Source organism: Cnephaeus nilssonii, assembly GCF_951640355.1.
Source record: "Cnephaeus nilssonii genome assembly, chromosome: 15".
NCBI lineage: Eukaryota > Metazoa > Chordata > Mammalia > Chiroptera > Vespertilionidae > Cnephaeus > Cnephaeus nilssonii.
In genome coordinates this window covers 18254580-18278921 of record NC_137086.1, presented here as the reverse complement: position 1 = coordinate 18278921, position 24342 = coordinate 18254580, and the positions used below count along the sequence as shown (strand labels likewise).

At 41.6% G+C, this 24342-nt stretch overlaps 1 protein-coding gene across 1 annotated transcript in view; it reads left to right on the top strand.

Annotated features, from left to right (window-relative positions):
- Positions 1-24342, top strand: part of EIF2AK2 (eukaryotic translation initiation factor 2 alpha kinase 2) — a 36759-nt gene that overhangs the window by 6268 nt on the left and 6149 nt on the right. The window contains exons 2-15 of the mRNA XM_079792737.1: positions 431-565; positions 917-1034; positions 1881-2032; positions 3740-3866; positions 4153-4223; positions 4401-4497; positions 6791-6825; positions 7919-7972; positions 9814-9951; positions 12144-12239; positions 14590-14770; positions 19286-19414; positions 22385-22486; positions 24262-24315. Of these exons, the coding sequence (XP_079648863.1) occupies positions 447-565; positions 917-1034; positions 1881-2032; positions 3740-3866; positions 4153-4223; positions 4401-4497; positions 6791-6825; positions 7919-7972; positions 9814-9951; positions 12144-12239; positions 14590-14770; positions 19286-19414; positions 22385-22486; positions 24262-24315 (1473 nt within the window). The 5' untranslated portion in view covers positions 431-446. The remainder of the gene's footprint in view (positions 1-430; positions 566-916; positions 1035-1880; positions 2033-3739; positions 3867-4152; positions 4224-4400; positions 4498-6790; positions 6826-7918; positions 7973-9813; positions 9952-12143; positions 12240-14589; positions 14771-19285; positions 19415-22384; positions 22487-24261; positions 24316-24342) is intronic.

The following is a 24342-nucleotide window of genomic DNA, read 5'->3' as shown; positions in this document are numbered from 1 at the left end:
CATAATTATCTGGCCACTCAGTGTGTGTGTGTGTGTGTGTGTGTGTGTGTGTGTATATATATATATATATATATATATCACCTCAACCTTTTTCTTCTAACATTAAGAATTCTAATTGCACTTCTATAGCCTTTTTATCTTCTTAAGCAGGTAGACAAAATTTGCACTTGACACTCAATGGAAGCTGAGAGCAGAGTTAAAGAGACAGGCCCCTTCCTTTTATTGGCCAGTTGAGTTTTGAAAGTAGAAAGTTTTGGAGAAATTCACTTGATTTTGCAGTCCCTGAGAGAGACTAAAAGATTTTTAAAGAAAGTTTTCTCTGGATTTATAGTAAATTCTTACCCCATTTTGCTTTCTAAACAGGATTGGGAAAATCCGATTAAATATGTTCTGTGGGTATCACTTCTTTCAAACATTATTTGTATTGTAGGTCACTGGAAGAAAAAATGGCCGATGATCTTTCAGTAGGTTTCTACATAGGAGAACTTAATAAATACTGTCAGAAGAACCGCATAGAGGTTAACTATCGCGAAGTGTCTAAGACAGGACCTCCACATGACTTAAGGTAAGATGCTATTTAGAAAAAGGACATATACCTATAAAATATAAACTATGGGAATGAAACTGGCATAATTTTGAGGTCAATACTTAGAGTAAAGTTGCCAGAGACTTCTGTGAGAGAGTCCTCTTGGTATGAAATTGTAACTTTGGAGGACTCTGGAGAAAAAAAGAGGGTATAAGCTTTCTCATGCTTCAAGATGATGTGCTATTATGCATTTTGGAGGTCACTGCTTAAATATTGAACATAAGTCAAAACCTTCAGAGGTAGACCTAAGAGGCAGTGGTGGTTGGAATACTTGTCTCTCGATAATGCATGAGTTTAATAATGTTTTGTGAATATTTTCTTTGTAATCAGGTTTACAATTCAAGTTATATTAGGTGGGATAGAATATCCCGAAGCTAAAGGCAAATCAAAGAAAGAAGCAAAAAATGCTGCAGCCAAGTTAACTCTTGAAATACTTAAAGAAAAACGGGTGAGTAATTGCCTTTTTTCCCCTAGTGAAAATGGACTCACAATATAGTTTATATTTTTCTCTGTGAGAAAATATCGACATTAAAAAAAAAAATCCATTGGAAAGTTCCCTTACATTCACAAGTTGTTCAGCGTTTTCCCTGTCTCCATTTCTGTAGAACCTGAAAGAAAGGTACATCTAGGCCCCAGCTGGTATATGTTTCTACTTTGACTCAAAGTAATAGAGTAGTAGGGAAGTATGTAAGATCTAAGTTGTTTATTAAATGGCACATTTATAGTTTTATTAGAAAAATAAAATACAGAGTCCTGGCTGTTAGTGGTTAGAGTGTCAGCTGAGCACCAAAGGGTCTAGGGCAGTGATGGGCAACCTTTTGAGCTTGGTGTGTCAGACTTCGCCAAAAAACTGAGCATAACTCGGGTAGTGTGTCACTTTGAGGAAAAAACTAACTCCAAGACTCTAGTCGCAAATGTTTCATCCTCAGGAGCAGCTAATGTTTCATCCTCGGCATGCGGCCGCGTGTCATCAGAAATGGCTACGCGTGTCAGTGCTGACACGCGTGTCATAGGTTCGCCATCACTGGTCTAGGGTTTGATTCCAGGTCAAGGGCACATACCTGGGATTCGGGTTTGGGGAGGCATGCAGGAGGCAACCCAGTAGATGTGCCTTTCTCATAAGAATGTTTTTCTTTCTCTCTTTCTCCCCGTCCCAACTCCCCCCCTTCCACTCACTCTGAAAAGCAATGGAAAAAATGCCCTCGGGAGAGGATTAACAACAACAAAAAAGAAAATACAGAGTTAAATCTTTGTTGTCATCCGCATTAAACAAGATTTTTTTTATTCTTTGCAGGCAACTAGTTCTTTATCCCTATCGACAACAGATACTTCAGATGATTTATCCAGTGAGAATTTCATAGGTCGTCTGGATAGGTTTGCCCAAAAGGAAAGACTCTCTGTAAATTATGAACAAAGAAGTGAATTGAGCGCAAGTGGGCCCGGAAGGTGAGATGTAGTCGGGTTTTTCCTTCTGTTTCATTGTATCTAAGCAATAGAATGAGCTTATTTCCATGTCTTAATTTTCCAGAAATGTTCGCCCTTTTTGTACATTTTGCATGGAAGGTTTTATAGGACTTATAAGCAATTGGACAGCTTTGTAATTAAAATATTAAAATACTTCAATGCTGAAAGGTTGGAACCCATATAGCATAATTGATCAAATCCGGGTAATCCTTTATTTCTGAGGCCTATCTGCAGGCCCTCAAGAGTGTCCTGCTAGCCGAAACCGGTTTGGCTCAGTGGATAGAGCATCGGCCTGCGGACTAAAAGGTCCCAGGTTCGATTCCGGTCAAGGGCATGTGCCTTGGTTGCGGGCACATTCCCAGTAGGGAGTGTGCAAGAGGCAGCTGATCGATGTTTCTCACTCATCGATGTTTCTGACTCTCTATCCCTCTCTCTTCCTCTCTGTAAAAAATCAATAAAATAAAATAATTAAAAAAAAAAAAAAGAGTGTCCTGCTGGAAGGATGCAGAGATCTTTCTAGCCCTGAGGTCATAATGGGAGTGGCTGCGTGAGGATGGCCCTGCCACATGATTAGAGAGCTGTCTGTCCAAGTACTCATCTTTCATATTTGTTTAAATGGTGTCCCTCTGAAGATAGGTACCATGTATTAGGAGGAATAGTATTTCGTCCTAGACTATGAGGAGACCAGGGTTTGAGGAATATGATGAGGAGGACAGATTAAGAGGTTCAGTTACTAAAAATGTCACCAGTGAGCTAAGATTTAAGTGAGGATAAAGAATGGACTGGGCCCTAGCTGGTTGGCTTAGTGGATAGAGCATCAGCCTTCGGACTGGAGGGTCCCAGGTTCGAATGCGGTCAAGGGCATGTGCCTGGGTTGCAGGCTCGATCCCCAGTAGGGGGCGTGCAGGAGGCAGGTGATCAATGATTCTCATCATTGGTGTTTCTATCTCTCTCTCCCTCTCTGAAATCAATAAAAATATATTTTATTTATTTATTTACTTTTTAATTTATTTTTTTAAATTTATTTGATTAAGGTATCACATATTTGTCCTCAATATAAAAATATATTTTAAAAAGTAATAATTCTTATATAATTGTCCAAGTATCCTGGCCTAACCACAAATGTCCTTACATTCATATGAGGAGTAGTGGACTTCAGCCCCGGGGGTTTTGCACTATGGGAATTTTTCTTAGGATTTTTGTGCAGATAGTGGGGGCAGGAAATGCTGAGGTTAGAGCAGAATCCTTGCTTTGCTCATTCCCTACAAAACAGCGTAACCTCATTGTTTCTCCTGTAGAGGCCCCATTTTCTTTACTGGCTTTTTCTTCCCTATTTGAACATCTCTGAAAAATTCACCGATCATCTCTTTTCCATTTCTTCTTTCATGTTTTGACCTGTAGGGAATTTTTAAAAAACACCACTTTAGTGCTTTTATGCTAGATCTTTGAATGAAACAACAAAAAGTTAGAAGTTGCCTGGAAAATACAAGCTGAGATGTCAGCCAATCCTGGTTATTCTGACAAATTGGTCAGCTTATTGAAGATTTAAATTACACAAAGACATGAAATACAAAGCTACCTTAGTGTACTTGAAGGCCTTTATTGATGTGTGTGTGTTTTCAAATCATAAGTTAGATTTACTATTTTTTGGTATTTCGGTAAATAATGTCCATCATTTATTTTTCCTAGGTTTTTTTGTAAATACAAAATTGGACAGAAAGAATATGCTGGTGCTGTAGGTTCTACTAAACAGAAGGCAAAACATTTGGCTGCTAAACTTGCATATGAACAGATCGTATTAGAAAAAAGGTCAATGGTATGTACTGCCTTTGGATGTATTTCTTGTACTTTATGATTTTCTCTGGAATTGCCTTGAGGTTTGACTGTGCTTGCATGATGTCACAACAGCCAATCACATAGCAAAAAGATTCCTCGATTCTGTGTCCCACCTGTGTCCCATGTATTAATCTCATAATTGTTTGTGACTGTGAATTTGATAAATGTGGAGAAATAGATGTGGCAGTTAGCACACGGAGACTGAGCCACTGTGGGGAAGTATTTAGTTATAGTTACACCCCCCTGAGGGGCTCTCTTTCTTCCAGAAACGTGATTTAGGATCCTCTGACTCTCCCCTGGATGGGTCCAGTGACTGTGAGATCAGCTTCTTGGCACCGTAAGTGTGTACAGACAACTGTGATATTTAAGAAATTCAAATTGCTGCCTGAAAGAGCACGTTTTTATGAAAATGTTTATTGCTTAAGAAGAATTTAGGGAAATAAGTTACTTACCAACAAAAATAGGTAAGAACTATTAGAATTCATAAACTAATAGTTCCTCCCTTTTCTTCTAGCAATTCTGAATCACGCTCTGAAAGTGGCTTTTCAGGAAATGGATCAGAGGAAAACGATGACAGTGACAGTTTCACCAATTCTCTTTCATCTTCTATGGTATAGTATTCATCTCCAAACGTCCTAGTCTGAATCCCCTTTGTGCTTCCTCATTTAAAAGTGACCTTCAACCCAGTTTTTCTATTTTTATCTCCTGTGCTCTCACTAACTAATAATATTTGGGGTTTTTGACTCTCTTCTTTCTTTATGAATCCACATCCCTCACATGTAGAATTCTCCCACTTGTCACACCTGTCTTTCTCTCCCTACTAGCCTTCATATTTTCAGATATTCCTGTGATCTTGCTTTTTATCTTATACCAACTGAACAGTAATTAAAAGATTCATTCAGCCGAAGCCGGTTTGGCTCAGTGGATAGAGCGTCGGCCTGCGGACTGGAAGGTCCCAGGTTCGATTCCGGTCAAGGGCATATACCTTGGTTGCGGGCACATCCCCAGTAGGGGGTGTGCAGGAGGCAGCTGGTCGATGTTTCTCTCTCATCGACGTTTCTAGCTCTCTATCCCTCTCCCTTCCTCCCTGTAAAAATCAATAAAATATATTTAAAAAAAATAATAAAAAAATAAAAGATTCATTCATATAGCTCTGCTTCTGTTTTTAAAAAATCAGAGCTAAACTTAAATAAAAATGAAACAAATAAGATAAATTTTGTGGTGATGATTAGTGTTACAAAAGTTATCCTCTTTATAAGGAACTACAAATCAATAAGAAAAAGGCAACTCAGTAAAAAAATGTGCAAACAATCTGCACAGAAAATTCAGAGAAGAGAAACCCAGATTGTCAAATAACATGTGAAATGATATACAATTCAGAAGAACAGTTAGATGCTATTTTACCAAACCCATCAGGTTGGTAAAATTTGAGTCTGGCAATACTAAGTGTTGACACAACTATGTTCTTATATAATAAAACCCTAATATGCAAATCGACTGAACAGCAAAAAAAGTCTCAACATAGGAGCTGCCCCCGGTGGTCAGTGTGCTCCCACAGGGGGAGCGCCGCTCAGCCAGAAGCCCAGCTCTGCTCGCGAGCACATCCGAGGAGTGGGCCTAAGCCAGTGGTCAGACATCCCCCGAGGGGTTCCGGACTGTGAGGGACCCCTTCCAGTGCACAAATGTTGTGCACCGGGCCTCTAGTAACTATTATATGCTGCTGGTGCAAGTAGAAATCGGTACAACCATTTTGGAGAACAATTTGACAACATGAAGTAAAATTGAGGGAGTACATGCTATAATGCCAAGGAATTCCCTTCCTGGGGATATTTCCTAGAGAAACACATGCATGTGTGCACAGTGAAACAGATATAAGAATGTTCTGTGCAACATTGGTTGTAATAGGAAGAAATTCGAAAAAAAATATTGCTCATGAACAGAATGGCTAAATTACTCTGTGGTGTAGTCATCATGCAGTACTGAGACTGGCAGGTGATAGGAGCACAAGAAATCTTAGTCTGATGCTCCACACTCGGTATCACTATATTGAAGTTGAAAAAAAAATCCACAAAATCTACCAGAATAATAGTGAATATGAATGAAAATAGCTATGACATTAATTTTTGAGAGATATATTGAAGACTCCTCTTTTTTGCTATTGAAATTAATTTGTACTAAAAATGAAATATCAGCATTGCAGTTTTTAACTGGTGATCAGCTCAGAAACCCTTGGGGAACTATTTTAAACTAGATCCCTGGCCTCCATCTGTGTCGTGATTAGCACTGTGACTGATGGGATGCATGCCTCCTTGCTGAGCTCTGCTGGGCAGAGGATCAGCAGGGAAGCCATATTCTGTACCTGGAGAATCAGTGCTTCTTCAGAACATGCCCTACAATGGCCATATCTGTCTGGTTGCTATAATAGATGAGAACATTGATAGAAGCAAGTAAACTGGGTAGCAGGGTTCGATAAGAGTACAAAAGTTGATGAGCTTATGGACAAACTACTGTGGTTACAGAACCAGCTAGAAGACAGGATGAGGTAAAGCAAGAGAAAGCAATAGGGCCCTGGCCAGGTGGCTCAGTTGGTTGTATTGTCATCCCATACACCAGAAGGTGGAGGGTTTGATTCCTGGTCAGGGCACATACCTAGGTTGTGGGTTTGATCTCCAGTTGGAGCACAACCAATCAATGTTTCTCTCACTGATGTTTCTCTCTCTCTCTCTCTCTCTCTCTCTCTCTCTCTCTCTCTCTCTCCTTCTTTCTCTTCCTTACTCTCTTTAGAAAACAAACCAACCAAACAAAAAAACATATCCTCGGGTGAGAATTTAAAAAAAAAATAAAATAAAAGCAATAGAATTGATTTAATCATTTGAAACAACTTTCCATTTTCTTTTGTTATAGAGTGGTCTCAGAAAAAGTTTGAAGAATGTGAAGATGTGAGTATCATTATTCATTGAATTTAGTTTGAAATGAAGTTTTCTTTCAGACTTAGTCTGTCAGCCTTATTTATTAACCCCAGTATTTGTAGAGTATTGTACATCCTTATTTGAGTAGGGTAGAGAGCATTGCCCTGGCCGGTATGGCTCAGTTGGTTGAGTGTTGTCCCATGCAATCAAAGGTAGCTGGTTCGATTCCCAGTCAGAACACCTTCCTAGGTTGCTGGTTCAATCCTTAGTGGGTGCGGGAGGCAGATGATTGATGCTTCTCTCTCAGGAATGTTTCTCTCTCTCCTTCTCCCTTCCTCATTCTCTCAAATTAATAGAGACATATTTTTTAAAAGTAGAGACCATGGTTAAAGATCACAAAAAGTTTGAATGTACAAACAAATAATTTTAAATATGCAGAGAAATTTTTGTATGTACACTCTGCACTGTAGACATAAAGGCCTATGGCAGTGGTCGGCAAACTCATTAGTCAACAGAGCCAAATATCAATAATACAACGATTGAAATTTCTTTTGAGAGCCAAATTTTTTAAACTTAAACTATATAGGTAGGTACATTGTTATTAACTTAATTAGGGTGCTCCTAAGCTGGCCTTTGCTAAAAACTCAAGGGGCCAAAGAGCCACATGTGGCTCGTGAGCTGCAGTTTGCCGACCACTGGCCTATGGGGCTCTTGCTAGAGGAATTGGTTAAGGTAAGTGGGCTTGGTGAGAGATTTTCAAGAGAAGTGCATTATTCTGCAGATAAACAGGTAGAGTAGAAATGGTCTAATGACTCAGGTAAGAAATAAAAAGATCAAATGTTGATTCAAAATATAAAAAATCTAGTAATAAGTTCTGGAAACAGCCCAAGTGCCCATCAGTAGCTGAGGGGATGAAAAAGCGGTGGTGCATTTATGCAGTGGAATACTACACAGCTATAAAAAAGAAGGAACTCTTATCTTTTGCAGCAGCATGGATGGGCCTGGAGATTATTATGCTAAGTGAAGTGAAGTTAAAAAAAAAGTGCATAGCATAAAACCACTCTAAGCAAGTTACATTTGATTTCAATTTGATTTGAATTTTACATTCTTCTCTAATTTTTAGAAATTTGGCACCTAAATTTGACTCTCCTGCAAATGAGCATTCTGTGAATGAGAGGTAAGAAAGAACTGTAAAACAGAATTTGCTTAGAGATATGTTTGTTTATTACACAAAAGCTTCATAAGGACCTGTTGAACATCAGGCAGGCTGCATATACTAGTATTTCCACTTGAACAGTTACATTATTTTGGCAGTCAGGCCCACAGCAGATCATTGTATCTTAGAGAAGTAAAGTTTCGACAAATCTAAATGGAATGTGCTGATGTAGATCTATGTGATGTTTATGTGGAAGTTTCTCTCAGATCTATGGAAGTTTTTAATATTGAAAGCAAATATTCCTATAAACCAGTGATTCCCTCAGATCTATGGAAGTTTTTAATATTGAAAGCAAATATTCCTATAAACCAGTGATTCCCTCCCCCCCCCCAAAAAAAAAACCAACAAATAAAGTACTCTTGCCAGAATCAGAATAGTACCACTTGAATCTGTTTTTCATTTTCCAGTTTTCACTTTGAAAAAGGGTTTCTCTTGTGATAGATCATATGTTTGGGTTTAAATAAAAGAGGCCTATTTGCAACAAAAGAACATTGAAAATAAGTTTTTAAAATAATAATAAAGAGCCCTAGCTGGTTTGGCTCAGTGGATAAAACATCAGCCTGCAGACCGAAGAGTCCCCGGTTTGATTCTGGTCAAGGGCACATACCTCGGTTGCAGGCTTCTCCCAGCCCCGGACCTAGTCAGGGCGCATGCAGGAGGCAACCAGTCAATGTGTTTCTCCCACATCAATATTTCTCTGTCTTTCCCTCTCTCTTCCACTCTCTAAAAATCAATGGAAAAATATCCTCCGGTGAGGATTTTTTAAAAACTTATAAAGTAAATTCAATACTAAAACAAATAAAACCCAATAAAGAATCCACATCTATCAAATAACTGCCTAATATATAGCTGGCACTGTGCTGGGCATTGGCATTGGGTCTACAGTAGGAACCAATAGAACAGCTCTTGCCCTCGTAGAGTTTTGTGGGGTTGAAAATTACCTGAAAACGTCTGGAATCACACACGATGGTCAGAGGCCTGCAAGATGAGGCAGCACAGGGAGGTGGGGGCTCACAGGCTCTGTGGGAAGAGGAAGATGGTACAGGTGACGTGAGGGTTCAAGGAGCAGAGAGGAGGTTGTGTGCTTGTAGTGCAGTGAAACGGGCACTGTGCCAGGGGGACAAGCTGGAGAGGAGGCAGAGGCCTCATCACACGGCCCCATGGAGGCCATTTAAGGATTTTCCGGGTTTTTTTTTGCTGAATGCAAAGCTAGGCTGTTGGCTGTTAGGCAATAGAGAGACGTGATCGCACCGGTTGCCATGTGGATTGTGATTGAAGGGGAGGAGGAGAGAAAGTGGGGAGTCCGGTTAGCAAGGTCCTGCAGGAGCCTGGTGGAAGCTTGCACTGGGGTGAAGATGTCAGACGGGAAAAGTGGGCCGATACCGGTGATGTGTTTTAGAAGTAGAATTGGCAGGTCTTCGTGATGGAATTAGGGGTCTACGAGCCTAGGCTGGCCCCGAGCACCTGCTCATTTCTCTTATAATAGCTTGGTGGTAGCGGCGGGACACAATGTGGTGCTTTTTCCTCAAGTCTTATGCTTGTGAGAAGATTCTTTCTCATGGCTGTTGTACAGCCAGGAAGTGCCTGTGACTCCCAGGGATGATCTGTTGTGTTGAGAGGAGGTGGGGGAGGAACGATCCTTTGTGACTTGAGTCTCTGTGTGAAGTGGGCCCTTCTTATTCAGAAGTGGGGAGGCAAGTTCGTTATATAGTCCATTTCATCAGTGACCTTAAGGCAAAGTGGGAGGGGTGGGGGCCAGCTGGCGTTGGATCTTAGAATAACGGTGATATTTATCCTTTAAGGTTTATCCAGGATTTTGAAGAAATAATACAAATTGGCTCCGGTGCATATGGCAGGGTTTTCACAGCAAAACACAAACTTGATAAGAAGACCTACGTTGTTAAACGTGTCAAATACAATGATGACGACGATGAGGACGAGTAAGTAGTAAATGTTTTGTTTCATTTTTTTAAATAAGAAGATACGTTGAATTGTACTATTCTTTTTTATGTATCTGTCTTCTTCATGAGTATATTATTTACTTTTTCCCAGTCCTCCTTAAAAATGTTACTCTAGCCCGGCCTGCGTGGCTCAGTTGTAAGTCGACCTATGAACCAGGAGGTCACCGTTCAATTTCCGGTCAGGGCACATGCCCAGGTTGCAGCTAGATCCCCAGTAGGGGGTGTGCAAGAGGCAGCCAGTCATTGATGTTTCTATCTCTCTTTCCTCTCTGAAATCAATAAAAAATATATATATTTTAAAAATGTTATTCTATCATCAGGAGCTTGGCTTACTCAGAGCACTACGTATTAGACACTGGGGTCAGACCGGACCTGGGTTCAGCAACCTCGGCACTTGAGTTCTGGCTAAGAAAGAATTCAGAGCCAAGACTCCAACTATGAGAGAAAATCACAGAGGTGGAAGAAGTAATTTGTGAAAGAAATGGGATTAGGAAACAAGTGATAGAGGCCAAGGAAGGGTCCTTGAAGTTTGGGAATTAGGAAGGTAATGGCAATACGCTGGGGGGATGGGGATGGGGAGGGAGAAGGGAAAGGTGCAGGCCTGCTCCTGGGAGGGAGAGCTCACTGAGTCCTCAGTCCTAAGGGTTTTAAGGGTGGAGATTTTAGGGGAAGTCCCAGGGGAAGATCTTAATAGAATATTCAGCAGCTTTCCAGGTGTGTCCTTTGAAGGTCAAGGTCTCCACTGATTGGTTGGTCAGTGCCAATGCAGCTGGTCCTGAGGTCAGCCATAGGATCACTTACTTGGTTTTGCTGCTTTTCTGGGCCAGGAGTTGAAATACAACTGAGGCCTAGATGTTATCTCTAGGGAAGAAAGGTTAGGGGTTCCAAACTGCATGACCAGCAATATGCTAGGGGGAGGAAAGGTCACCCTGGGGGCGAGGTGTCACCCTACCATTGTCCTTTTCCAGGCACCCAAGACTTTGCCCTCTAGTGACCTTCTGTACCTGGCCCATAGTCCTTGCTCTGTTCAGGTCTGTCTGCGTACCACAATTCTTTTAAAGCTGTCTTGATGAAAACGGAAGTTATAGAATCATTTAGCTCAAGGTGACCTTTGAGATTTTCTAGTTTCATCTCCCTGACTTGTTTTCTGGCAGTTGTTACTCCTTCTAAGTTGGCCAGACTGATCCTTCAGAGACTAGAGAAGGAGGTGGAAAAGGGATATGGAGAGTGGCCTGAGCAAAGGAGAAGCAGGCAGAGTCTGAGGGACCCTCTGCCCCGTGCATGAATTTTGTGCGCCGGGCCTCTAGTCTATAATAATAAAAGTGTATATGCTAATTAGACTGGACATCCTTCTGGACGAAGCTGGGGCTGTAGCCACGGGATCCAGGCAGCCGCTGCAGCTGCGAAGGCCTCCTCTTCCACGAATTTCGTGCATTGGGCCTCTAGTACACTATAATTACAAATATATAAAAATATAAAGGCAAATTATAAATGACTCCAAGTAATAACTGTGTTAGGATTGTCAATAATGAGTAATTTTATTTTTACAAATTGTGTGTCATATAAATAATTTTTCAAAATAAAGACTGAAGTTGCACAATGTCTGCTTATCCCTTCTCATGCTTGAGATTTCAGAGTTGTTTATTCCATTGAGCATAGAATTGTCTCCACTCCTGACTGCACACCCCTGTAAAGCTCCCACGTGCACAGCGAAGTCTCCGTTTCGCTGTCTGGGTCCTCTCCTTTGTGTCTCCTGGCCGCACATTGGAAATTCCGAATGAGGCTCTTCAAACTGCCCGGGTTCCCCACCCATGCTGCCCAAACGGGGTTTGTTTTTGCAACTCAAGGTGACTTTAGCACAAGTCTAAATAAGACATAATGTATGAATTAGCTACCATAATTATATCATTGGCATTTCAAAGACTACTGCCAATGATTTTTAAGTTGTCTGATGTTTGGAATGATTTGTCACCACTTTTTCTTCTGTGTTGAGAGTGAAAACAGCTATGTTTTTTTTCTGTATGTTCACTTTTTCCTTTTCGGGGCTCCTGGCCTTCATTCTAAAATTCTGGGTCTAGGAACCATGGCAACTGTTCAAAAAAAGGAGGTGTTGTGTTATTGTTACCAGGGATGTATACTGACCCCTTCTATTCCTTGTTTCTTTTAACTAGGAAGGTAAAGCGTGAAGTAGAAGTTTTGGCAAAGCTTAGTCATCCAAATATTGTTCGCTACTATAACAGCTGGAATGGAGATGATGACATCAAAAGGTAACTAAAAAAGAAATTCCCATAGATGTAATAAGATGGAGGAAACTGTCATTGGCTATATGTGGGCCATTAATACATTTAATAATCACAACAAGGATGAGGAAGGATAAGCAGAGACTATTTGAGACACTGTTATATCTCCATTCTGCAGGTAAGGAGACAAAGAATAATCTTTACCTTCCTCCTCTCCTTGCTCTAAACTTGTTTCCAAGCCATTTTTTTCTGTCCTCAGCTGTTATCAGAATCTCAGGTTTAGCTTTCCTGACTTTGTTGTTTCATAGATGGACTTCAGTCGAGGCTGGAGAGGCAGTCTTGCGAGGAAGTTTGAACATGTAGATGCTGCAACTGGAGTGTCCCTCCTCAGCTGCCAGCACTTTTCTTTCCCTTTCTCAGGCCCCCCAGATGCAATCAAGGCGTCTCTTTCAAATGCCACAACACCACTTACGGTGGGGTGGAGAGCAGTGAAAATAACTTTTAAGACCATGAGCTTAAGGTGATAGGGCACCTTACCTTGCATACTCATGTTTTGTCTCAAGTAAAGCACTGCCAAAGGGTTGGAGGATGCAAAAGAGCTGGCATCCCTCTTTGGAAGTCACCCAGTGTTTCTTTTTCTTTTTTAAAAAAAATTATTTTATTGTTTAAAGTATTACAAATAGTAGTACATATTTAACCCAGGAAAATCTTCTCAAAAGTTGGGGGTCTTATACGCCGGAAAATACGGTAACCCACCCATTATTTGGCAATAACTCACTTTAATTCTAAACTAGAGGCCCAGTGCATGATTGAATCATGCACGTGTAGGGTCCCCTACACGCTTTCGCTTTCGATCGCGAGGGAGTTGGGTGCCTGTCTGCTGGTGCACCAGGCCTTTCTGAAGCCTCTAGCTCGGCGGAGGCTTCTGAAAGGCCTGGTGCCGGAGCAGACAGGCACCCAGCTCCCCCGCTTTTGATGGTCCGCGGCGGGACGTGAGCTCGCTGCCCCAGAGGCCCCTTCTGTTCCATAGCACAGCCATGGCGCAGACGCTGAGCTCGCGCCGCCGGCCCAATTGGCTACCCTGGCCACCCCGAGTCCCGCCCCCTGTGCCTCCCGCTGGCCCAATCGTGGGCGTAGCGGAGTGATGGTAATTTACATATTACCATTTTATTAGGTAGGATTGTAAATACCGTATTTTCTGGCGTATAAGACCCCCGACTTTTGAGAAGATTTTCCTGGGTTAAAAGGTTGTCTTATACGCTGGAAAATACGGCATCTCCTTTTTCCCCCCCATTGACCTTCCCCCAGCCTCCCCTACCCCCTTTCGCATGCCCTCACAAGACACTGGCGGGGGGTGGGGGGCGGATGAGGGCTTGCGACACCCAGTGTTTCTTGTGGATGATCCTCTCACTGCAATCCCGAGGCCATTGTGGGCTTGTTCATTCATCATCTCCTGCCACCAGCCCAGTCAGTGTATCATCAGTTTCAGGAGTTCTTGACTGCCAGCACTTGGGACTTCAGCCTTTAGCAAATTCTTGGTGACCTCTTTCTATTTTCTAGCCAAAGTATGTTCAAAGAATATAAATTAATATTGAGGCCCCCGTATTTCTGAAAAAGAAAACATGGTCAACGAGATCAGTCCTCCCAGTTATATCTCATAGCAGTTTGTTGGCACTTCTTCTAGAGTACCTATCCTTGTGCTATTGTTTTATGTTTGTTTTTCCTTTACCTCTCTCCTATTCAACTGTCATCCCCAGGACAGCAAGGATAGTGCCTAACTCATTTCCTCATCTCTAGGTGCCTATTCACAAAACGATGCTCAGTATATTGATGGTGAATTAAAATATTTAAAAATTACTTTATATAATAATAAGATTTGGTTTTCTGCAATTCCATTGTATTGATGTTCCCTTTCCGATCTTTTAGAAAGGTGACCAAGGACCTTCAGCGTTAAAGAATGGACAGGCTTATACTTTATAAATTAGCTAAACAAATAACACCCTGGACATCTAGGAACTTAGGTTTAAGTAAAAAATGGTTTATTATATTGTGATTCAAATTTATTTATTTAGATTTCTGTTTTGAGACATGTTTTGTGCTCAGTTGGCTGGAGCGTCATCCCATACACCGAAAGATTGCTGGTTCGATTTTAAGTCAGGACACATACCCAGGTTGTGGGTTCAATCCTTGGTGCATATGGTCAATGTTTCTCTCTCACATTGATGTTTCTTTCTCTCTCTCTTCTTCTCTCTCTGAAATCAATAAGAATATATCCTTGGGTGAGGATAAAAAAGAAGAGAAGGTATAATTTTAATAAGGAAATGTATTTTTTATTAAGTTATTTTTATTGTTACTTCTCTTTGAATTTTATATCCAGATCATTGACAAAGTGTCTTTTCATCCAAATGGAATTCTGTGATAAGGGGACATTGGAAGTCTGGATTGAGAACAGAAGAGGGAAGAATCCAAACAAAGATTTGTCTTTGGGATTATTTAAGCAAATAGTAACAGGAGTGGATTATATACACGCAGAAGGGTTAATTCATAGAGATCTTAAGGTAAGTGGAAAATTGATCAATGTAATTTAATAATTTAAAAACCCATCTCTTCAAATTTTAGAATTGGTTGACAGTCATGAAGGAATATCTCTGATCCTCTAAAGTGCGAATGGATCTAGAACTTGTCACACGTTTCATTCCCTAGATCCACTCAGACGGTCTCCAGGGCGAGTGAGCTTGTAAAGATCCCGAGCCCTACAGGAAGAAGCACTCCTTTTTTTATGTTCTACAACCCAACGTTTTGCTAAGTCATGCTATAACTGATTAAACCAGTGGTGCATTGTTGTTTTTCTTTTCCTTTTTATTGAACAGTAAATAAGCAATCCGATATGTTTATTACACAGGCCTAGCCAGCTTATATAGCACTGTAAACGTAACCTCCTGTTTCTCAGAGTCAGGTGATAGCCTTGCGTGGGACTAGCAGTTGCGCTTGCAGACCCAGCATATTCCTGCACTGTAACTTGAGTTAGCATTGGCACGTTTTTTCCCCTCCACACCCACCCCACACACATGCACAGCTTTCCATCTGTATTCTTGTGCTAGGTTCCAATCTCACTGTTCCTTGTTCCAATTGAACTGCTATTTTCCAGCGGGCTTCTCGGAAGCTCCTCTTTCAGCTGCCCGGGGCTGATGTCTCTTCCCTCTCAGTGCCTTTACTAGGCCCTCTCATACGTGTTAGCTCATGAGGTCTGTGTGTATTGAAAGTCTAGCCTTGCCAAACCGGTTTGGCTCAGTGGATAGAGCGTCGGCCTGCGGACTGAAGGGTCCCAGGTTCGATTCCGGTCAAGGGCATGTACCTTAGTTGCGGGCACATCCCCAGTAGGGGGTGTGCAAGAGGCAGCTGATAGATGTTTCTCTCTCATCGATGTTTGTAACTCTCTATCCCTCTCTCTTCCTCTCTGTAAAAGATCAATAAAATATATTTAATAAAAAAAAGTCTAGCCTTTTCAACAATGGCAAAATATTAATTTCCTCCTCAATAACTGTCTCTCTTCATGGTCTTTAGAATGTTGGTCAGTACCTTCTATAAATTTGTGGAATAGGATGAACACCCCTCCCCTATCTGCTCAAAGAGTCACATGGAAAAAACACTTCAGTGCTAGTTATCAGCTTCCGGTTAACTTGGTATGCCTTCAAGGATAGAGGGGAAATGTTTTTGAAGAAGGTGCCAGAGGCCTAGGGAAATTGACATAGAAGAAGCCCCCATGAGAAGTTATGCACAGGATATCCTGCAGCATTACTGGGTAGAGACCCAGTCTGAGAATCTCAAAGTTGGAAGGGATCTTTTTTTTTTTTTAAACATTTAATCACCTTTATTTTATTTTTTTATTCTTTTTAAATTGAATAAATCTTTATTGTTCAGATTATTACAATTGTTTCTCCTTTTCCCCCCCATAGCTCCCCTCCACCCAGTTCCCACTCCACCCTCTGCCCTTCTCCCCCACAGTCCTCATCCATAGGTGTACGATTTTTGTCCAGTCTCTTCCCGTATCCCCCACACAGACACCTCTTTCCCCCTGAGAAATCAATCCCCTCCCATTTTATGCCCCTGATTACATTATATTCACCAGTTTATTCGGTTCCTCAGATTTTTAATTCACTTGATTTTTAGATTCACTTGTTGACAGATATGTATTTGTTGTTCATAATTTTTATCTTTACCTTTTCTTCCTCCTCTTCTTAAAGAATATCTTTCAGCATTTCATATAATACTGGTTTGGCTGTGATGAACTCCTTTAGCTTTTTCTTATCTGTGAAGCACTTTATCTGACCTTCAATTCTGAATGATAACTTTGCTGGGTAGAGTAATCTTGGTTGTAGGTTCTTGCTATTCATCACTTTTAATATTTCTTGCCACTCTCATCTGGCCTGCATAGTTTCTGTTGAGAAATCAGCTGATAATCGTATGGGTGCTCCCTTGTAGGTAACTAACTGTTTTTCTCTTGCTGCTTGTAAGATTCTCTCTTTGTCTTTTGCTCTTAGCATTTTAATTATGATGTGTCTTGGTGTGGTCCTCTTTGGATTCCTTTTATTTGGGGTTCTGTGTGCTTCCTGGACTTGTAAGTCTATTTCTTTTACCAAGTGGGGGAAGTTTTCAGTCATTATTTCTTCAAATAGGTTTTCAGTATCTTGCTCTCTCTCTTCTTCTGGCACCCCCATAATTCTGATGTTGGTATGCTTGAAGTTGTCCCAGAGGCTCCTTACACTATCTTCAACTTTCTGGATTCTCTTCTCTTGTTGCTTCTCTGGAGGAGTGTCCTTTGCCTCTTTGTATTCCAAATCTTCGACTTGATTCTTGTGTTCCTCTAGTCTGCTGTTAGGTCTCTGTATAATATTTTTTATTTCAGTCAGTGTATGTTTAATTTCTAGTTGGTCCTTTTTCGTATCCTCAAGGGTCTCATTAAATTTATCAGCCTTTTCTAGGAGATTCTTGAAAAACCTTATAATCGTGGTTTTGAACTCTATATCCAGTCGTTTGTTCTCCTCCATTTCTTTCGTTTGTGATCTGTTTCCTTGTCTCCTCATTTTCACTGCTTCCCTGAATTGGTAGGGTGGTTTTGTGTGCTAGGTGTCCTTATATGGTTCAATGGGTCAGCCTCCCAGTTACCTGAGGTGGACACTCTTGGTGCACCCCTTTGTGGACTGTGTTTACAGCCTTGTTGTAGTTAAGTCTTGATTGTTGTTGGTGTTACTGGGAGGAATTGACCTCCAGGCCAATTGGCTGTGAGGACCCGCTGTGTCTATAACGGAAGAATTGCTGTGCTGGAGACACATTTATGGGGCAGGACTTGTTCCAGTGGGGCTTTGGTGCTCACTGAGTCTGCCTCTTGAATGTGTCCCTTATGAGAGTAGTTGAAATCTGGTGTCCTCTCACACAGACCACTAGATACACTAGTTCTGGATCTCCAATGGAGTGCAGGTCAGCTACTGTCTGAGGCCACCCAGCAGGAGCTACAGCAAGAACTACAGTTTTCTCCTCTTTGCTTGGGATTTGGAGGTTTTGGAACTGTCTGACTGGAGCTGCAGTTTATTTGGTTAAGCTTTGACAGGGCAGGCCATTTATATGCAAAAGCCACTGTGCTGAGCTTGGGTGTGTTTGTAGATTGTGCGGGTCAGGTCTCAGGGCATCACTAGGCTAGGGCGTGGCAAACAGCGATGGCTGCTAGTCTGCCTTCTCTGCCTTTCCGCGTTTCCAAGTCCCCGCGTCCCGCACTCCAGTGCAGAAAACGATTGCTGAGTGCACCTCTGCAAAAAAGTCAACCTCACTTTCCGACCCGATGGCCAACAGTCCAGCTTCTCCCCGTAGGCGTCTGGGTCCTCCGCGTCTCCCCAGAAACTGGATTTCAGAGTGATCGGGGACTTGTCTCCCTTCGGGTTGAAAAAAAGCTGCACGCCCAGTCGCCAGCCACCAGCCCGTTTCGCGTGCCTCCGTACCTCAGTTTTTCAGCGTTTGTGTTCCTTTCTCTTTCCTTCTAGTTGTAAAACTTCCACTCAGCCAGCTTTCCCGTTGTTCTGGGTGGTAGACGTTTTGTCTTTTAGTTGTAGTTTTGAAATTGTTGTGCGAGGCGGCAGTTTAGTTGTTTACCTTTGCCGCCATCTTGGTTTCCCTGGAAGGGATCTTAAGGGCACCTGCTTCGATCCCCATAGAATCCTGGTCTCATATTTCAACATTTCCACCAAGTGGATGTCCAGTTCTGTCTTGAATACTTCCTGTGATAGGGAACTCTTGGACTCACATTCTTTGAACCCCACTATTAGTATATTAGGTTACACTATTAGTATATTTAGGTTACACTAAAGCAAATCTTTTGGTTGTTTCCACCCTATAGCCCTGTATTTACTCATGGGGCCATGCAGTGAATCCATCTTCCCCTTAACAGTTCTTCAGATATTTGAAGGCAGCTCTGCCCCAAACCTTCTTTGCTGACAGAGAAGTCCCCACTTGCTTAGCTGGCATTTTAAAGACCTGTGATATTAAATTTTCTATTTTGGGCTACCTGTGTAAGTTTAAATGCCTTACACAAGGGCGGGCACAAGGAGGTGTACAGTTGTGAGTACACAAAACAGTGTTTATTCTTGTACTGTTATTTATTAACTAGAGGCCCAGTGCACAAATTTGTGCATGGGTGTGGTCCCTAGGCCTGGCCAGCAATCAGAGCCGATCGGGCCGTCTCACCCAGTCTGGGGGGAGGGAACACGGGAGGTTGGCCGGCTGGGAGCACACTGACCACCAGGTGTCAGCTCCTGCATTGAGCATCTTCCTCTGGTGGTCAGTGCACATCATAGCAACCGGTCAACAGGTCGTTCGGTCGACCGGTCCTAATGGTCGCTTAGGCTTTTATATATATATAGATTATGGTATTATTTTCCACGTGAACAACTGTAACCCTACTTTTGCCCACCCCTGTAAGTAAATCTAAAAAATAGCCATTGCTAAATATGATTTGGATATGTGATGCCAGTCTGTCAAAGTGGTACTTACGAATTAAATATTGTTTTTTTCTTTTTCTGTAGCCAAGCAACATATTTTTAGTAGATACAAAACAAATAAAGATTGGAGACTTTGGACTTGTAACATTCCAGAAATATGATAAACTGCGGACAGAAGAGAGGGGAACTCCATCCTACATGAGCCCAGAACAGGTGTGGTCCCTTTCCTTTCTGTCTCTATGTTCTTTTTATTTCTTTCATTTTAAAGAAATTATAAAAATAATAGACACCACTGATAAAATTAAAATAGTACAGAAGTGTATAGAATAAAAATGGGAAATTCCCCTTAACCTTCCTTTTTACCGTTACTTTGCTAACAACAGTTTGTTGTCTATCCTTTTTTTTTTAAAAAAAAAAATCTATTTATTATCATTATTTTTTAATCCTCACCTGAGGTTATTTTTCCATCGATTTTTTACCCCCATTGATTTTTAGAGAGAATGGAAGAGGAAGGGAAAGACAGAAATACTAATGTGAGAGAAACACATTGGTTGCCTCCTGCCCGAGCTCGACCAGGGCTTGGGCCGCGGAGGAGCCTGCAACCCAGGTATGTGCCCTTGACCAGAATCGAACCTGGAACACTTTGGTCCGCAGGCTGACACTCTATCCACTGAGCCAAACCGGCTAGGGCATGTTGTCTAACCTTTTAGATCATTTTCTGTGAGTTATAAAAATATACAAACACAAATGTATATTTACACAGACTTTTTTACATGAAAATATATATACTTACACTTTTACGGGAATACTACAGTGTTCTCTTATGACTTGATTTTTTTCACTCAATAATGTATCATAATTTTTCCATCTGACGTAAAAACATCATTTAAGTTTTTTGTGGAGTATGAAAGTAGAAGATAATTAAGAGGCTAATTGGCTCCCTTTTAACTCCCAGTTTATTGAATACTAGAGGCCCGGTGCGTGAATTCGGGGCCAGTCAGGACCAGGCCAGCAGGAGGGAGGGGAGGGGACGCAGGAGGTTGGCCAGCCTCGCCCGCGATGTGGGGGGGGGGGGGCAACTGAGGGCGGGGCTGGCAGGGGTCACCACGGGAGGTTCGGGGGCAGGGGTGCTGATCAGGGCCCCGATCGGGCTGGTTGGCACGTCATAGTGACCAGTCATTCTGTCCTTCCAGTTGCTTGGCTTTTATGTATATATATCTTCTGCATCCTACAATGTCACCCTCAGAATATATTTTTTTAAATCATTATTGTGCTTTTGGTTTTCTTAGTGATTTTGAAATTTAAAGAATATTTTATTGAAGAATAATTTACATAGCATAAAATGCACAGATCTTTTTTATTTTATTTTATTGATTTCAGAGAGGGAGAGGGAGAGAGAGATAGAAACATCAATGATGAGAGAGAATCATTGACTGGCTGCTTCCTGCACGCCCCCTACTGGGGATCGAGCCCGCAATCCAGGCATGTGCCCTTGACCGGAATTGAACCTGGGACCCTTCAGTCCGTAGGCCTATGCTCTATCCACTGAGCCAAACCAGCTAGGGCAAAAGGCACAGATCTTAAATATACATTTTTTTTTTATTAGTTTTAACAAAAGCATATACCTGTGAAGCCCACACACTTATGAAGGAGCAGAATATTTTCCTTACCCAAGAAAACACCCTCACGCTCTTTTCCAGTCAGTCCTCCTCACCGCCAGTGCTCTGATTTTTATCACCATTGTCTAGTTCTCCCTGTTCTTAAGCTTCATATGAATGGAATCATACAGTATGTATTCTTTTGCATTTGGTTCTTTCACCCAAAGTAATGTCTATTGGAGAAGCTCGCATTGTTGCTTGTACTAGCAATACTATCCCCTAGTATGAATACAGGCATACCTCAGAGATATTGCAGGTTCAGTTCCAATCTCTGCGATAAAGGGAGTGTCGCAGGAAAGCAAGTCACATGAGGTTTTTGGTTTCCCAGTGGATATAAAAGTTATTTACACTATCTTGTGGCTTGTCCCGTAATAGCACTGTGTCTAAACAACAACAACAACAACATATCACAGTAACTAAAGAATACTTTGTTGCTGAAATTGCTAACCATCATCTGAGCCCTCAGTGAATTGTAATCTTGTTGTTGGTGGAGGGTCTTGCCTCATGTTGATGGCTGCTGACTGACCAGTGTGGTGGTTGCTGAAGGCTGAAGTGGCTGTGACAATTTCTTAAAATAAGACAACAGTGAAGTTTGCCGCGTTGATGAACTTTTCCTTTCACGAATGATTTCTCTGTAGCATGTGATGCTTTTGATAGCATTTTACTCAAGAGTAGAGCAACTTTCGAAATTGGAGTCAGTTCTCTCAAATTCTGCCACTGCTTTATTCACTAAGTTCATATAATGTTCTAGTACTTGGTGAGGCAATAATAGGGAAGAGAAAAGAAACCAGAAGACAGCATTTTGCAAATAAATTTGAGTTTATTAGCCTTTTGGGAAAACAGTTATCATTTGCTATCCCACATCACAATAAAGTGTTTCTGAATGGATTTCTGACCTAGTTTTTTAAAATGCTATAAAGTGAAATACAATAAAATAAGGTATGCCTGTAAACCATAATTTGTTTATCCATTCTCCTGTTGATGGACATTTGGATTGCTTCCAGTTATGGGATATTATGAATAAATCTTCTATGAACATTTGCATTCAAGTTGCTTGCTAGGAACTATTTTAACTGTTTCAGCTGTCCCATCTCATTTAACCCCACAATCAAACTCTGAGGTTGAAACTATTGTTATTCCATTTTGTGGTTGAGATTGTTCCCATGTTGATGGTTAATTTACACAGGTGATTCAGCTACTTAGTGACAAAGATTTGAACTTGGGCAGTCAGACTCCACAGATCTTGGTAATAAAAATGTACTGTTATATAATACTAGAGGCCCAATGCATGAAATTCATGCAAGGGGCTTGACCCTCGTAGTAGCCCTGGCTGCCTGGCGGCCCTGCCCCCTACCACTGGTCGTTCTGGAAGTGAGGTCGTTCCATAGTCCAGTCTAATTAGCATATTAGCTCTTTATTATATAGGATGCTTTAGTCAAATTAATTTTTTTTTTTTTTGGCTTCAGAAGGCACAGATGTTTTTATCAGGTAAATAACAAATGTAAATATATTTTGGTCTCTTTAGCTCACTTCAGTACAATATGGAAATGAAGTGGACATCTTTGCCTTAGGGCTAATTCTCTCAGAGCTTCTTTATATAACTCGTACTCGTCATGAAACATTTAAGGTAAATAATCTCACTTAAATAATTTATTTATTTATTTGGTATGTTTTTATTGATTTTAGAGAGAAAGGGAGAGATAGAAACATCAATGTGAAAGGAACATCGATCGACTGCCTCCTGCACACCCCCTTTCGGGGGATTAAGCCCACAACCCAGGCCTGTGTCGAATCGAACTGATGGCCTCTTGGTGCCTGGGTTGGCACTCAATCCACTGAGCCACACCAGCTGGGCTCACAGAAAGAATTTAGCAACAAAAATTTGCCATCGCCCTGGCTGGTGTTCCTCAGTATTTAGAGCATTAGCCTGTGCACCGGAGGGTCATGGGTTCAATTCCCAGTCCAGGCCATGTACCTGTGTGGGCAGGTTTGATCCCCAACCCCCGTCGGGGCACCTGCAGGAGGCAACCAATCGATGTGTCTCTCTCACATCGATGTGTGTGTGTGTGTGTCTCTCTCTCTCTCCTCTGTCTCTCTTCCCCTCCCTCCCTCCTTTTCACTATCTCTGAAAAGCAATGGAAAAAATATCCTGGGGTGAGAATTAAAAAAAAAATTATTGGCCATCATCTTCAAAGTGCTGCTGTAGACAGTTTATTGCCTCATGTAATGATGGGCCTGAACAAAATATGGCTTTTCTCTCCTTCATCTTTGGGCACCTAAAACTTTTTGTTAGAAGTTCTGGTCAAGAGGGTGGAGTAGGTAGGCATGCTCACCTCCTCCCACCACTACATCAAAATTACAACTAAATTACAGAACAACCACCCCCGAGGACTAGCTGAACAGAACTTCTCTAACTAAAGATATAAAAGGAAAAGCTGTGTTGAGACTGAATATTAAGTGTCATATGTAATTGAAAAATTAAAATAAAGAAACAAGACAAAAAAAACAACCCTTTTTGTTAAAGACTAAAAACTTTGGTGTGTTTTTTTTAAAGGTGTATGCATCTCATTAAACCATAGCTCTTTATTCCTATTTGAATCAGTCAGTAAAATTTTGAATGCCTGCTTAGCATAAGACACTGTGCCACGTGCTACGAGGATTATAAAAACAAATAAGCCTTGTTCTCGGGAAGCGACTGTAAGAGAGGGCTTTAAATGTTTTGGGAGAAGGCATGGAGTCTTTGGGAAGCAGCTAGAAGGGGATCGTTCCAGCTGTCGGGATTGAGAGTTATGGGGGCACTGAAGCTGGGCTCTGAAGGATTGGTTTGGCTTCTAATAGTACAGAATAGAAAGCAGGTGATTCCAGCCTGGAGACAGGAATGTGCAGGGTGTGTGTGGGGTCATTAGGCAGAGTCTGATATTTGTATTGGGGTAGATAAGTTACAAGGAAGTGGTGGTTGATGGGGTTGGAAATGCAAGTTGGGGCTAAATTAAGGCAAGAATGTGGACTTCGTTGTGAAGGCGGTGGGGAGCCACTCCATGCACTGGGCGACTGGCTATCCTAGGCTGTAGCTCAGGAAAACGGACGCTCCTGGAGTCAACAGCCTTCTTCTCTGTAAAACGGGGAACGAAACAACCACCTGTCGCACAGTGTTCCAAAAGGATGAAGGGAGATGAGGCATATGATGCTCTTAACACCGCAACATGTTGTGATGTCAAAGATGGCTATTAGATGAGGCGGGGTGGGGGCGGGGAGTCCTGCTTGCTTCTTGGCTGCAGAGACTTTCCAAAGATCTGGAAATATCGCAGATTTAGGGCATCTCCAGGCTTCAGTGCTTCCTAAGTTTGTTTTTCCTACCAAGTGAGAAATTTCCTAATGAATATACATATGTCTTATTTTCAGATTTTCCAAGATCTAAGGAAGGGCCATGTCTCGGATATATTTGATGACAAAGAAGTAAGCACTTGAAAGTAATCAGAATTT